Raw genomic sequence first — 17,391 nt, forward strand, 5'->3', positions numbered from 1 at the left:
TTTTTGATTATAAATACAAGTCTTCTAGATATGTTTTCATAAAATCTGCCATTTTGTAAATATTGTATCATTATTAACATTTACAATTGGGCTATAACTTTCATAAATCGTATGACAAAATTCATAAAGATAAGACATAAATCTATGATACAAAACATAATGGAGGCTATCTCAAAAACAAGAGAAAAAAAACTGTTATTCTTGATTCTTGTTTTTATTTAACCCGATAAACACATTTCTGCATAATTCACACCTACTTACAGGCCATTCTTTATTACAACAAATGTTATCATCGGTTATAAGTATGACAATGTTTTTGCCAGCAGATATAACGGAATCTCACTCCATCTGCTTGATTGCTTTGTGATCCATTTGGATAATTAATAACGAGCAATGGAGAATTAATCAATAGTGGAATGTTCTTTGAGGAACGAAATCCCCTACTGTATATTTACCTAACCACAGCAATCCTTTTGAGATTATGTTCATTAATAATAATATATCTTATGATGATGATTTATTATTCAATATTTTGAACTACCTAATAAAAGATTTTTTAAGTAATAAAATAGAATCACATAAAGTGGTTGTCTTTTGATTTCAGACAATATTTATGGCAAAAGAGTTAATTTACAATTTTACGATGTCGTATTATGTATGATCAAATACATTCTCCACATTGATATACTATAACTCATAGTTTGCTAGTGTAACAGTGAAGTTCTATATTTTATTAGGAACATCTAACAATCGTATTGAGCATTAGGATCTTGTCAATGTTAAGTTAGCAAAGTTATCAATGATCTCAATTCCAATCAATCGTGTAGTGGGATTGTATACTAAATCTATTTTATTTTACCAAACGGTTTAAGGAATTTGTTCTTTGACTATATGGATCCAATTTTTTTTAAACATATTTCATTTTATTAAATATACTGTATATTTTTAAATGCACCAAAAGCTTAGTTTTCAGGCTCATCATTAAAATATTCTATCTAAAATTAGTGTACTTCATAATGTCTATAAAATATCTTGAAAAGTTTAGGCACATTCTTTACAATTATTGTAAACTTAGAAACAAAACATTGAATTAGAGTTACATTTAGAAGATATGTATGCAACAGCACCGGCCGGCTGTATCGTCTTCGATGCAAAGCCACAAAGTCCTAAGCTGGTTTTACATAGATTTCTTGTCAGAGTTTTGGCTTCTATGCTGTAACTCAATCTTGTAAATGCCTTTCTTGCTGAGGCTGAACTTAACATAGGACGTAGACATGGTTCTAACAAATGAAATATCAATTTAGTTTACTGTATCATGTTTCAGTTATATTTATCGTAAACACATTTTAATAAGAGTGAGCAAGCTATTGTTACTCTGGCAAATATTACTTCTGCTGACATCTTAGTCCAGTAAAATAAGACATTTTGGTATGCAAAAGGTCGGGTAGTTCTGATTTTTGGATATGTTGTTAGTATAGGGCCCATAACATAAAATCCAAGTTATCCACCTCGAGATGCTGCCGCTCGCCGCGGGGCGCGCCACTTGTTATCGAAATATCAGAAATATGGCAATTCCTATTGTTTTTCACTCAATCTCGCGAACTGTTGATTTTACCGAAAATTTTATATTATTACATTAAAGAAGAATAAATTTGTGACAGTTTAAGCCCAACAGCAAGTATGTAGCGTAAATAATGGTCAAAATACAGACCATCAAAATAAATAAATTTTCCAAAGACCGATAAAAATTGTGGTTTTTTCAATATTTCCACAATATGAATGTTTGAAGCAAAAACCGTATTGATTTAGAGAGTATGCCAGTTTATTTGCTATTAATAGAAAATAAATGAAAGTATGAATAAAAATACCCCCACCTCAGCAAACCTGCAGAATAAGCGAATTTCCTGCTTCATTGCGAATTTCATTGCTTGATTTGATTTTCACAAACCTATTTAAATAACATTAGGTTTAACTGGTGCCTAGGTTTGCTGCTACAGGGAGGGTAATATAGTATATAAAATAATAATAGTATGATAAGAAACAAATAAATTTACCCAATTTTATAAAAATGTGTCTATAAATAAGGAAAAAACAATAATAAAAAAATCTTCGCTATTGGAATAACTTGAGGTTTTTTAAATTTACATTTTTTAATTTTCTCCGTAACCAATTATTGTAAAAAAACTTTTTAAATTACTAAATTATTATGTTTTTAAGCTCTACAAAATGGTCTAGAGATATATTGTAAAATTGTATGTTTTAAGGGTCAAAAATACGAAAAACCCGTTCTTAACAAAAAATTCCATAAAGCAACCGTTCCCATTACCTGATCAAATCGAATCAAAATCTGTTTTATTTCCAAAAATGTTTTACAATATATACATATACAAAATACGAACAATAGTCCCGCATAGGCCGTAAAAGACCTGTGCGCAGGACGAGCTCTATTACAAATCAAATTAGAAATATTCTTAAAAATTCAAACTAAATACAAAATTCAAAATACTATTTACAACTAAGCTATGTAACAGCTACAGGAACAGTTAGTGCTAAGTAAAAGGTAGTCGAGTGAATGGAGCTGCAGTTACTGATGTCTGTACGCTAAATATTGTTTGGCGTACTTGTGTATTTATTATTGTTATGTATTGTATACTGAACTGATAAGTGTATTAGACTGATCGAGCCCAACTGCTTACCGAACGTTTATAAACTGGAAGAGATACCTGTAGATCTCTAATCTCTGATGGTATATTCCTATACAAAAAATCGCAATATAACAAGCTTTGGTAAAGTTTGCCGACTTGAAAACTCGGGGTACCTGCATACCTACATTTACAGCTTTTGTGGTGGGATAGTTATGTGTGATTGGCGTCACTATCAAATCTTGATTGGAGTATGTATATACAAGTAAAGTTTTGATAAAAAGTTGACGCACCGAAAGTAATTGAGTGTTTTTGAATAATAATTTTAGGGAAACGCCTTTTGAATTAAAAAGCTATTTGAATAATTAGTTTTTGTATAACAAACAGTGGCTTTAAAATATTGCTACTAGCTCCTCCCCATACGATAATTCCATAATGAAGTACCGATTGGACAAATGCATAGTATAACATTTTTATTTCATTAATGTTAAGAATTTCGCGTACGTTTCTAAAAACATAAATTAATTTCCTAAGTTTTGTCTTATACTTCAATGATCATGCTTCGCGAACTCGTTTTAATAAATGTAGGTTCACATGCCGAAAAACTGACCTTCAAAATATACCTTCAACGGCAAAACTACTCTTCCCAAAGCTGTCAAATGTGTATACGTCATAAACATTTAAGCTAAGCTTTGGGTACAATTCCTTTACATGAAAACAAAATAAAACAGTTTAACATAGTTAACAGTTTATTGAGGCTGAAAGATCAGGCAAATAAGATCTTCCAATTACAATCACTCTACAGATCTTCCATGCAGCGGGTAATTTTTCCACGCCAAGTGGGCCTTATTTATGTTCTATACAGGACATACTGAATATGAATTAAAATACAGGATTGATATTGAAGAACACAACAAATTCACAAAGATCGGAAATTTCACTGCAAGACGTACAGACAAGTTCTGGTGTGGAATTTGGTCTGATTAGGCCATCGAACAGGCCCTCATAAAGACAATGAAAAGCTCTGGTGGATTGACTCGAGGACGAGGGATAACAGACAAAATGTTGTAACTTGATGGGCGCTTGGGATGATCCGTCCTCATCAAATCTGTAGGAAGTTGAGAAATATTATAAAAAATGACGTCAGTTGAACATTAACAGTGAGCAACACGTTGACGTGCGCCATTCTCGCATTGCTCGAGACAACGAAATTGATGAAAAGATTCAATAGTGGTTTCCTCAACACACACCATTCAATATAAATGATATGCTGATTATTAGCAAATTTCCCTTATTGGGAATACGCTATTACAGTAGGTCTCATGGTAAGACTTAGACCCGGGACCGATTTACTTTTTCATTTTGGTATTCCAAGAGGCCAAAAATACTGTTGGTTCAAATTGTTATAACATATATAAATATATATATATACCGGGTGTCCGAAAAAGACTCCATAGTTTTAAACATAACTCACGATACGATTGTTCAAATGGATAAGTAATAATCATTTCGTGCTGTGTAGAGTATACTTCAAAGTTTTAGTTTCGTACGTTGGCAAAGAGTTGCGTACACCTATTTGACCTTGAATATAGTTTTGGTAATAAATTATAATACAAATCATAAAATAATAATGATAAAAATGAGTAAAAATAGCTTGCATGTCTGCAAGGCTACAAATGGTTCGCATATTGAGGTGTGATAGTGTTAAAATAACTTTTATTTTATTACCTTTCATTTAATGTATCAGCATAGCCTTATCTATGGTATCAGTCGTTGAACAGTAGTTTGTATCTAGTACAATAAATAAATAAATTTTCAAACTAGGTAAGTTTTTTGGAGACCCTGTGTAAAAAAAAACTAAAGATTTTACTAAACTGTATCCAAAAAAGTTATTATCGTCCGTTAGCACGATGATTGCCAAAAATCATCCAATTTAGTGGAATTTGGTACAAACATTACTTTTATTTGTGAATCAAGAAATGGACTATTTATCATTTACTTTGTATTGTAAGTGACTTAGCCTATTGCTTTTGCATAATGGCCTATATAAATCATTGAATCATTGAATCATACACACGTACATTTATTTATTAAAACGAGTTCGCAAAGCATGATCGGCATGATAAGGCCATAGGTATTTTGTATTCCGTTCGTTAGGTATTTTGCCGGTAAGAATATTTTTTTCATTTTTAACCCGCAAAACATACAATTTTACAATCGTATCATTAAAGAATTTTGTAGAGCTTAAAAACAAATAATTTAGTACATTAGAATGTTTTTTACAGTTATTGGTTACGGAGAAAATTAAAAAATGTAAATTTAAAAAACCTCAAGTTATTCCAATAGCGAAGATTTTCAATTATTGTTTTTTTCCTTATTTATAGACACATTTTTATAAAATTGGGTACATTTATTTGTTTCTTAACATACTGTACTATTATTATTTTATATACTATATTACCCTCCCTGTAGCAGCAAACCTAGGCACCAGTTAAACCTAATGATATTTAAATAGGTTTGTGAAAATCAAATCAAGCAAATGGAAATTCGCTTAGTCTGCAGGTCTGCTGAGGTGGGGGTATTGTTATTCATACTTTCATTTATTCTCTATTAATAGCAAATAAACTGGCATACTCTCTAAATCAATACGGTGTTTGCTTCAAACAACTATATTGTGGAAATATTGAAAAAACTTCAAAAAACCACAATTTTTATCGGTCTTTGGAAAATTTATTTATTTTGATGGTCTGTATTTTGACCATTATTTACGCTACATACTTGCTGCTGGGCTTAAACTGTCACAAATTTATTCTTCTTTAATGTAATAATATAAAACTTTCGGTAAAATCAACGGTTCGCGAGATTGAGTGAAAAACAATAGGAATTGCCATATTTCTGATATTTCGATAACAAGTGGCGCGCCCCGCGGCGAGCGGCAGCATCTCGAGGTGGATAACTTGGATTTTATGTTATGGGCCCAATACTAACAACATATCCAAAAATCAGAACTACCCGACCTTTTGCACAGCAACCCCATATTTTTTGACAGATTTACTGGACTAATCTGGGATAAATTAAATAACGTTATGGATAAGTTGGACGCACTTAATGGCAAAGTTGAATCTCTCCTCTCTATCCCAGACAAGATCGATGATATTAATACTAAAATAGGTACTTTTGATAGTAAACTAGCTAGTCTGGAAGCTAGGATTGATCAAAATAAAGACCGCATCAATTCCTTAGAAGATAAGATAACCACATTGGAGAGCACCAGCTCTGCCCCTTCATTTGGATCTGAAGATATTATTGCCGAATTAAAAGACCGGGAAAAGCGTTCTTTTAACATTATGCTCTACAATTTACCAGAAAGCCCCAATCCCTCAGTTGAGTCCAGAGTCCTGCATGACACAGAATTGGTCAAAAAGGTGTTAAGTCTTTTTCTTGATAACAATTCTTTTGATGGGTTGAACTGCATTCGGGTGGGCAAGTCTTCGGAAAACAGTGCTCGCCCCACAAAAGTCATTTTGAAGGATGCTGCTCTGGTCAGACGCTTGTGCTCCACTTTTTCAAGTGAAACCGTCAAGACAAAGTATCCCGATCTACCCTTGATTGGTATGACAAGGGATCGAACACAAAAAGAGCGAGCTCATCTAAAGAAACTTCGGGATGAGCTAGATGAAAGAGTTAAAAAAGGGGAAAAAGACCTGACTATAAAGTACATAAACGGAGCCCCCACCTTATTTAAGACCAGTCCAAAAAACGCCTAAACTTCCACGGTAACACTCAAAACGTCCTTTTGTACTTTCAAAATGTAAATGGCCTTAGAACCAAACTGGAAGAATTGAAGGTAACCGTGAATACTTGCTCTTATAATATTATCTGTCTGTGCGAGACTAATTTACATGACGCCATCTCATCTCCTGAACTTGAACTTCACAACTACAATATCTACAGGCAAGATAGGTCCATAGCTACAAGTGATAAACAATCTGGTGGAGGATGTCTGATAGCTGTTGAAAACAAATTTTCTTCTTGGAGGCTTTGTACTTCTATTTCAACTGTTGAATGTGTTTTTGTTGGTGTGAAGATTTCTGCGAGATCTTACCTAATTTGTTCTGCTTACATTCCGCCAAATGCAAATGTTCTCGCTTACGAGGAATTTTCTTTGGCAGTTGAAGAGATCCTTTCTAACCACTTCTTTGAAGGAATAATCATCACTGGTGACTTCAACCAACCTACAACTGACTGGACTTCGTTTGAAGGGGCACGTGTGAATAAATCGTCTCAAGTGTTGATTGACCTTGCTTCAACTTTCAATCTCAACCAACTGAATACCACATCTAACAAACGAGGCGTTACTCTTGATTTGATATTTTCATCTGTATCATACTGGACCGTTGAGCAGGCTCTTGACATTCTAATCCCCCAGGAGGAAGATCATCCGGCACTATCAATGGCTATATCCATCCAAGACCAGACCTCATCTACTGGTATCCAGTTCATCCCTGACACTAAACGCTGTGACCATTTGATGGTATACGATTGGATTTCTAAGCTCTCATATCCTACGACCAACATAGAGTCTGCTGAAGTGGATTTTCAAGCTTTTTGTTCTGATCTTACGAATGCCGTATCTACATGCAGTCCCTTGATGAAGCTTGGTAGATCACCGTTTCCTCGATGGTTCTCAGTGGACTTGAAGCGCCTAATTATCTTGAAGAAAAAAGCCCATAAAATGTACAAGATAACATCCAGCCAATCCCATTTAAGGAATTTCAATCTACTTCGTGCCCAATGTTCCATTATGGTCGCCCAGTGTCGTCAAAGGCATCTTGATCGAATGGATACTTCCATTAGAAACAACCCTAAATGTTTCTGGAATTTCGTCAATGAACAGAGGAATACGTCGTCTAGTCCTAATTCAATCCTTGTAAATAATTCTGTTGTTGTGGAGCCAGTCAAAATCTCACACGCCTTTGCTGACTACTTTTCGTCAACTTTTACTGAGTCAGATGAAGATCCTCCAAACCTCGACTTTGTAAATTTCAAGACAATATCATCATGGCGCATCTCTGCCGAAGCAATTGAAGAAAAACTCTCAAAGCTGGATCCTAACAAAGGGGCTGGTCCGGACGGCATCCCCCCATCAATACTGAGGTCTTGCAGCACTGTTATTTCTCCTCATCTCGCCATCTTCTTCAACATTTTCTTCTCTAATGGAATATTTCCTCAGTGCTTAAAATCTGGCTTTATTGTGCCTTTATTCAAATCTGGCAACCGTGCAAAACCAGAAAATTACCGACCGGTCGTCATCTTAAATGCGGTAGCTAAGGTATTTGAGAGCTTAGTACTTGATGGCCTCGATTTTGAATTTAAAACACTGATCTCGCCTCGTCAACATGGCTTCCGCACTGGGAGATCTACTACAAGCAATTTGGTCGTTTTCCAAAACTATATTACTTCGGCCTTCTCAAGAGGCAACCAAGTCGACTGCATCTATCTGGACTTCGCTAAGGCGTTCGACAGGGTTAGTCACAAGCTTCTCCTCGCCAAACTTGAAGGCCTAGGCTTTGTTGGACCTCTGCTTCAGTTTATCAGATCCTACCTTCAGGGACGCTCTTTAAAAGTTAGATGTGGGACTGCTTACTCTTACCCCATCCACGTACCATCTGGAGTGCCACAAGGATCTCACCTCGGACCCTTTCTATTCAACTTATTTATAAATGACATTGGCGACACCTTGGATTCTGAGTTCCTTCTGTTCGCGGATGATGCAAAACTTTTCTTAGAGATCTCCAGTGCTCAAGACTTCACTCGTCTTCAGTCATCAATAAATGCAGTGATGAATTGGTGCATTGACAATTCAATGAGTCTGAACACCTCTAAATGTGTCGTTATGTCCTTTTCTCGCAGTCAGAACACTCATGAGCATGGCTATTTTCTTGGGGACGACCCTCTGCGTAGAGTTTGGAGGTATAAAGATCTTGGCATAATAACTACTCCAACACTTCATCCAGGAGAGCATATCCAACAAATTTGCCACAAATCAAGTTCCACTCTGGGCTTTCTCTTCCGCTTCACTCGAGGACTCTCCATTAATGCCTTGGTGTTGCTTTTTCGTGCACTGGTTCGTCCCACCCTCGAATACAACTCTCCTGTCTGGGCTCCATATCAGACTGGACTCATATCTTCGCTGGAGAGAGTTCAAGTTCGTTTCATTAGGGTCCTTGGCTGCAGAATGGGATATCGCTACCTTGATGCTCCCGTGAATCTCATCAGATCTCAGTTTAATCTATGCTGCTTGGAAGATCGGAGGAAAATTTCGGACGCTCTGTTTCTCATGAAGATTGTAAGTGGAAATATCGACTGCCCTGAGCTTTTGGGAGGAATACCATTCCACGTTCCTGTCCGCACAAGATCCAAGGATACGTTTGAGCGGAGGCACTACAATACTGTATATTTACAGCGAAGCACTATCCCTCGCCTTTTGCGGGTCGGCAACGAGGTCGGCGCAGTGTTGGATTTTCACCGTTCCAGCGTGGCTGCTTTCCGCTCCAATCTGTGTCGCCTCTTCTCTGTAAATAATTTGTAGTTAATGCTTACATCATGTTAACGGCACTGTGTTCAACCTTCGATCAGCTATTTATTTTTGTCACTTTAGTATTTATATCTGTTTTTGTCATGTATGTCTTGCTTAGAGGATTCCAAACCGTGTATTTATTGTGTTGTTAAGTCTTGTTTTGTTATTGTTTTAAAAAGTTTATCATGGTTTCCATCTTCATTGTTATGTTTTTCTTGTTCTTGTTATTGTAATTTATTCAGAATAGCCTTTATTTGTTGTTAAATTTGAGTTTGATAGCTACTACTTACTGTACCTCTTGTAAAAATGGTGTTACCGTGGAAATAAATGAATTGAATTGAATTGAATTGAATTATTGGTATAATATTTTTTTCACTGCAAAGTTTATTAGTCCATAGCCAATCGAGTTAAAACATCTCCATAACATATTATAAAGAAGAGGTGGTTTTTAAATAAAATAATACACCTAACATTATGACTTAGGGAGTATCTAACATATTTCATACGTATGGATTTTTATTGTCTCACTCTTTACTTTAAAAGTTCTATTAGCTAATACAATTTTCTAACCTATGACATGTTTTTGATTAATTAAATCATTATCCATTTTATATAATGAAACAGTATATTTTTATTCCTTTGTATGCCATATCTATTATTATGCAAGAACTAATTAGTTTATTGTATTCAATACCTCCTTAAACTACCGCTTATAAAAATGGAAGAGAGAACTCGCTGGATAACGCAAATGTTACAACCCTGAATTAAATTCAAAGATATTGCGAATAATTGAAGATCTTAACAAACTCAAGTTTTAAACAAGAAATCGATGCCAATCTTCAGATACTACTTCACTTCCTTTCAATCCATCGCAAAAGGAGGAAAGTCTATTTAATACATTTCTGTAGTCACGAGTACTAGATGTTTTGTGAATCTTATTTATGAACTAAATTAATCTAGACCTACTCCTCATTTGGTTTGATTTCATGTTAGAGTACTTTGTCTTGTAGATTTAAAAATCCTTGTTGGATTTAATCATCCATCACCCAGTACTTCTCAATTCAAATTATCATTTTATATAGAAAATAAGTTTAATTTGATCATGCGTCCTGTATAAAAGGGTGTATTGTCCGCACGTAAATAAGGGATGAAAGTAACAAGACCAAACAATCGACCAATCAGCGATCACGTCTGGTTGTTGGTTCCACTGAAACTTTGGTGGTGGAACTTTTGGTACAAATGTTGAAAATTTCATTCACCAAAAACGTGAATGCAAGGAAAATTAAAAGTGTTAAAACTCATTTTGTAACACGTTTCGGCGGGAAAGAAATGTTCTACCCTCAAAGGCTATTAAAAAATTGGTGTTAACATTAATTTAGCAATCACTAAATATTCTGCAGATCCCCTTTGACTGTTCTAGTATTACAAACAGTTTAATGTGAGTTAAATTTTAATAAAAAAACACACACAATATTGAGCTAAATTGGTTCATGAATTTAAAGACAAAGCTTAAAATAGCATTTTAAAAAGATAGAAAAAATAAATAAATAATATTAATCCAACAGTGTATAGCGCAATAATTAAATTACACATTACTGTATAAACAGTTTGTTACAGTTTTTATTTCCAAGGCACTTGATTTTATGTCACAATGTGATCAACTTCAGGAAATGGACTAAATGTCACGCTCGGCCCTTTAGAGACAAACCGCAGTTGAAATCAATAAGCGATGTGGAAGCATTCTTTTTATTTCATTGATTTACGATTATTTGTAATAGTTGTGAAGATTTAAAACAATAACAATGAATAAAATGATAAATAGTAATTTCGTTATTTTTATGTGGCTATACGATATTTCTTATTGAGATTTGCTAACCAATTCCAGGCAAGCTGATTTTTAGCTCTACAGTGGCTAAAAGAATATATTAGTTAAGCACTAAATGTAGTTGTTTCGACATTTTTAGGGCTGATTAAATGTAATACACTTATCAATATTAAAAAAAATATTTTATCTAGTTTATAAAATAAATTGTTGATTATTTTTGTTGTGTTTCGCATGTAGCACAGCAGACCTCCCGAAAGATTGGAATTGTTATCTGTTGGAGATCTAGCCTGGAATTTTCCTACAAAATTCAATAAATACATATTTCCTCCTTGAAAATGTACATTGTACATTTATTAAAAGTCGTTGCTTACATTAACTTTCCCCCTTCACATAGAAATCGTTGGACAGCCATCTATGAGCCATCTAATATAACATCAGTTACCAAGAGCAATACCATATACTGTGAATCCTATAATTTCACTATACGGAGATGTAATCTACAGTTATAATCGTTGTCTCGGAGACACTCCGGGACTAAACGCGACAAGTTGGGTTCGTGTTGTGGCATTGTCGTCATGTAATTGCGTTACTTCAGAACTTCACTTCCTCCAAAACAACTCTTTGCATCCGGGAATGTTTCTTTGGAACGGATTTAACACTTTTCTCAGCCATTTAATTTTCCACAATCTTGGATTGTTACCATATTTAGCTTTTGAATAAATTGTTACTTAGTAGTGCTTGATTTGTTTTCGTAGAGGAAATGTTTGGTGCGTTAAAGTGTTTATTAGTAACATCTTCCAAGGTTGAAAAGTCATCCCCAAAAAATAAAACACACTGCTCTTGATAATCAGTGAATAAAAGTATTTACGAATAAACTGTAACTTAAGCTTTATACTATCTGAGGTTTATTCGGCTTAGCTGAAGAGAGAACATAAAAATCACCCATTTTATAACATTTTATTGTTTTTTGTCTCCAATAACATGCTCGAACTAAACTTCTCCAATTGTTGAAACTTTTACATTTTTTGTTGAAAGATAAATTATTGATGGATTCTTGAACACCACAAATATATCCATTACACTTGAAGTGTCTGATGTTGGGAAAAAGCTTTAAATTTGATCACGGGATATCTTACAAGTAATGTGATATTATTACTATTATAATAGTTAATAGGCGTACTACGTAATGGTAGATTTTTGATTCCTGGATATATGCGTAGTTAAAAATGGAGTAATGATTTTATATGGTGTTAGAAAAAATCTCATAATTAATATTAAAATATTATGATAGTATAACAGTATTAAGATGTTAGACACATTTTTAGATAATTGCGACTGTTTCAGTTTAAAAACACTATAAACCTAAATTGTTTTGGGTTGGAAACGCAAAGTAATTTCCAAAACAGATGTTTTTGTTGTAAATACGTTTTTTTATTTTTTTATACGACATTATTTAACAATAAAAATTACCGTTCTTTAACAAATTATTTGTTTTATTTTTCTAGTGAAAACAGTACGTTAAGTCAACCTATTCAGGTGAATTAAATTAATTTAAAAACGGAAAATTATGTTAAAATATCATATATTGATTCTTTTAAACAATTTTTATGGCAAAGAGTAAAATTATTAAAGTCTAAATAAGTATTGGTATGAACATTTAATTCAGCTCAATATTTTTTGGACAATCTCATTGGAAAATGATGAACTTTCTAAGTCAAATGAACAAAAAACGCTTGTAGCCCTTTAAAAATCAGATTGTAAACGGAAATGACTGAATAGCAGGAAATTAGAAGCGTCATTTTGAGGAGAAACATCGACGGTCTGCATTGTAATGAGAAACAACACCTGAGGTGTTTGAAACTCGGTTTATGTTGGTTTTGTGATTAAATGATTTTACTTTATTTTTTAACAATGCACGACCAACTAGCCACCATGTTTTGTCATAAAGTAAGCCGTACTTGGCCTATACATGTTTGATTAATATTAACGTCTATCCTGATTCGTGATATGGCTTTTAAAAATCGTAAATGCAATTGACAAAACCAAAGGCTATTAATTTCAGAATTCCATTGACATTTAGAGTTTACTTGTCCTTGATTACTTTATCGAGTTTGCAGAGATTATGTTGTGTTTACATCATGGATTGTTCCACATGAACACTCTGCCTCAAGCAGGATAATATTGGCAACAAGCTGATGAGTTTCGAGAATCAATTATTTTCTCTTGTTACAATGTAAGCATGAAATCTCCCACAGGATATTGACGTTGATTTACCTCATTTGGATTTAATTTATACAAACTAGTTTATTTGATATTTGTATTAATTCATTGCTATAATTATAGTGAAGCAGACATTGTTTCTAACGAAAAATTGATAATAAGTTTTAACATGACAATCTAACGTTAAATGATACCTAATAATTGAATGAATGATGATTATTGTTGTTGTCACCTTGGTTACTAACATTTGGTCGTAGCTAGGTAACGATTTCAAATCACAATTTCGTTAAATCCTATTTTTTTTGCAAATCTCATGTCACAAAATTCAATTTGTATTAATTTGTAATAGCCATGGATACAAGTACGGTATCGTAATGTCTAACATATAAAAATAGTGGCATTATTTACCACACTGGAGACTTAATAGGGTTTCCCGTGTATTCAATAGTTTTTAAGACATCTAAGATAGAAAATGTTTAATGGCCCCCATTTTGAATTGGCAAAATTAAAACATCTGATCCTCTGTTATATGGTTTGGCCTACACGTCACCACTTGTGTACTAAGCTAGTAGTTAGTAGCTCAATGTGCTCAAAATCTACGGATACATTGTTTGTATACATGTGTTTGTTCCTTTGGTCCAAACACACTAACTCGACTTTCCCCTGAGTTTGTATATACCCTGTGTAAACTTATATTAGCGCAGAGTTTTCTCTTGTTCAAGATGTTTCAAGAGAACTATCCTAAGTTTGACAAAGTCGTTAAAGCGACAACTAAGTAAGTGCTTCCTTTGAGCCACCTAAGCCTTTAATCTTCAATCATTTTAAATACCGTCTTATAGCGTCTTAAATACCGTTTATTTGTAACTGTTACATTGTTAAGGAGAATTTGTATGTATGCAACACATTATTTAAGTTATAAGAATACTTTTCTAACCAAATCCTTTTACATAAAACGCATAAACGGAATGTCTGTTAGATTATTCAGTCTGCTCAAAAAAAGAAACAATAACGAGCCGACTCAAAAAAAAAAAACTGAATTAAAGGTAACGGTACTTTTGGTCTTGGAAATGTCGTTGTACATATGTTTTCCAAAGGTAGATAACATTTCTAGTAGGGAACTCAATTTAAACGTGTACGATCATAATACATTAATTAAACTTCCACAGGGTGGTAATAAAGTCCGAAGACAGTAAAATATAAAAAAAATTTTGATAGATGGTAAAAAGTTACAAGGCATAAAACTCTATTTTAACACATATTCAGTGATCCAATAACTCTTCAGGGGGTGGCCCACAAGGAGTCGGAAGGAAATCTTAAACGGAAGCATAGGTCAATATGCACATACAGTCTAAACAGGTAAATTTGGAAATTTGGAAAACTACTGTAACCAGCTAAAGTAACAAATGTAAGCCTGTGATAACTTAAACCCTAATAAACAGCCAACCAAAACACGTCTACTACAACAATGTGAGACCTGTTCCCATATATCTGTTGAACTCCAATAAAAGTGACAGTGACACACGATGTAGTGGTCTAACAGTCTCGTCTCTAGGGAGGGGAGGGGGTTAGTGATGTCATGGGTTGGAGGAAGTACAGACAAGAATAACTGGCTTTCAGTCGTCATAGGTGTTGCAAAGGTTATTGAAGCCACCACAGTAGTAGTCAGCTGGAAATGACACATATGTGATAATTAGTAATTGTGATGTACAATTAATTGTATATAACGACAAATAATATTTGATGAAGAGGTTAAAGTTCTGTTTTATTTTGCATTAACACGTCCACATAGAACTTAAGTCTGTGCGTTAAAGGCACCATGTAATATTATATAAAAAGTCGACACGGTGTCAGAATAAAATATAATGATACAAGTTTGTGCCGGCTCCGGGACATGAACAGTCAACATAACTTCTTAGATTCGTAGTCATTGTGCTACCAAATACTGTATATAATTCACCGACGCACCAAACCAATCAAAATGTGCACACATATTGAAATTGGGTTCCTGGGAAACTGTCGCATTTACACATCTTGCCAATGGTATACTATTGAGTAAGATGTATTTCTGTTTTCCTGCAAACGCTTGTTTTGTGTTTTGTAAAAATGTTGTTACAAATGTTATACTATCCATTACCTGAAAATTTTAACAACAAATGCCCAAAAATAATCAACCAAACAAACCTTTGGCCATGGATATGTTGACTGTCGGTCAACGCTTGTAGTAGGCTACCATTGATACAGAGCAGGTAAATATTGAGAGTACACACTGCAGCCTGAAGTGAGGCAAACAATACTGACCAGGAACAAATCATCATGTTTACAATGGCGAATGATACTGGCCATGTAATGATTTACAACAAAAATCTGTATACAATTAGTATTGTTTGTAATAGTGAATAACGTGATAAAAAAAACCTTGTGTTTATAATTACTAGAGGTCGTCCAGTGGTCGGAAACTCTACCAAAATGAAATATACAGACTTCTTCATTTTTACCCGACGCTGTAAATAAAACATGTGATAAGAATTAATTCCATTTGTTTTGATTTTCTCTTTATATTTTGTTACCAGCATAGCAACCCAAAGGCCCATGTTTATTTTTAAATTTTAAAATAATTTATTGTGGGTATTTTTAAGCCTATTTTAATTTATAAAGGGATTTTACACATCTAGAGGAAACTATCTTACCAATATGCATAGAGTTTCCCTGCGATACACACGGGTTTTGAACAAAAAGGTTTTAAATAAACATGCTTGCCTATTAATATTTTATAGGCTCACTTGTTTTTAAACTAAATCTAGGGAAGGGAGTTTGATATATTTAAAAAAAAATATTCACTTAGTTAAAGTGAAACGTGTTTTACTTATGATTGTATATTACACATTCATTATTATATACATTAATTATATGCACGATTTAAGCATATTTTATAAATTTTTAAGATAAACTGTGTGTGTTATAACCCGTTTTCTAAAATGTAATATCATTTTTTCTTTCGTTTCTCCAAATTTCCAGATTCTTGTGGGGAGTCAGATTGGCCAATATCGTCAACACTATAGAGTTACATCAACTAAGTGCTCTCACCCCTTAGATAAGGGAAGGGATGACATCAGGCTCTTAGGCTTGATTGTACCTTGGTATTTTAATACTAACGTATCTTATTATGGTTTAAACTCAACATGAGCTCTGGTCACTGAAAAAAATTAGTAGACATACATTTGATTGCTCTTGCATATTTTAATAACCATTTAAAACCATTTTGTTGTGACTTAACTAGTAAAAAGAATAAAGTGCGCATAATGTCTTTTGATAATATCTTTCAGAAAATAGTTATAGGGCTTGGTTTTGAACAAAATTAAATACTATCATACTTAATTTCCAATATTCCTTATAGTTTTTGGCACCTTGTGAGCAAATAAAGGTTTATATCTGCTTTTAATGAACAGCGTTAAATAATGATAATTATTGCCTGTAAAGAAAATTTTGACTCTATCGTTAGCTGGTAGGAGTAAATATCTAAATCTTTATCTACACAATAAGCCTTTACCAATTTTTTAAATTGTAGTGTTCTAAAAACTTAATTAATTATTTTGTTATATAATGTCTGATATAGTATGTTTGTTTATGGTATAAATTATAGAACCTTAGTGGTAAATTAATAAATTATAAAACAAAAAGGTGTACCTGCATACTCTGAGTAGAAAAATTAATATATTTTTGCTTAAATTGATATTTTGGTAATAACCATTTACGGTTAACCACGAACAACGCAATTATCGAGTAACTAAATAATCTTTTATAAAGCTTCAATAGATTATAGATTAAAAATCTAACAAAAATATGGGATACGCATGATTTAGTACGAGATCATGTGTCATAAACATTTTCTGAAGATAATACAACTTCAATGAGCGTGCAAACACTACTAAATAATCTTTAGTAATATGAGTGAAGTAATACATTTAGAGGTGTTGATGTCGTATTTGACGATTAGTTATCGTAGCACCAATTTAGCAAACCCCACTCACTACCATCCACTCCTGAAGTAAGATATTCACATTATTAACATATCAACATATTAACATGGATCAGATAGGTGCAGAACCACCCTTCTGCAACCTGTA

At 33.6% G+C, this 17,391-nt stretch overlaps 2 protein-coding genes across 5 annotated transcripts in view; one reads left to right on the forward strand and one right to left on the reverse strand.

The window, feature by feature from the left end:
* Positions 1-17,391, reverse strand: part of LOC128989714 (leucine-rich repeat and immunoglobulin-like domain containing-NOGO receptor-interacting protein 4) — a 150,460-nt gene that overhangs the window by 15,710 nt on the left and 117,359 nt on the right. The window lies entirely within an intron of this gene.
* The window catches only part of LOC128989065 (uncharacterized), a 47,178-nt gene continuing 35,515 nt past the window's right edge, over positions 5,729-17,391 (forward strand). The window contains exons 1-2 of the mRNA XM_054410921.1: positions 5,729-6,184; positions 6,730-9,219. Of these exons, the coding sequence (XP_054266896.1) occupies positions 5,729-6,184; positions 6,730-9,219 (2,946 nt within the window). The remainder of the gene's footprint in view (positions 6,185-6,729; positions 9,220-17,391) is intronic.

This window comes from Macrosteles quadrilineatus, unplaced genomic scaffold (assembly GCF_028750875.1).
Source record: "Macrosteles quadrilineatus isolate MER2022 unplaced genomic scaffold, UCM_ALF_1.0 Scaffold_3__2_contigs__length_128488019, whole genome shotgun sequence".
Lineage (NCBI taxonomy): Eukaryota > Metazoa > Arthropoda > Insecta > Hemiptera > Cicadellidae > Macrosteles > Macrosteles quadrilineatus.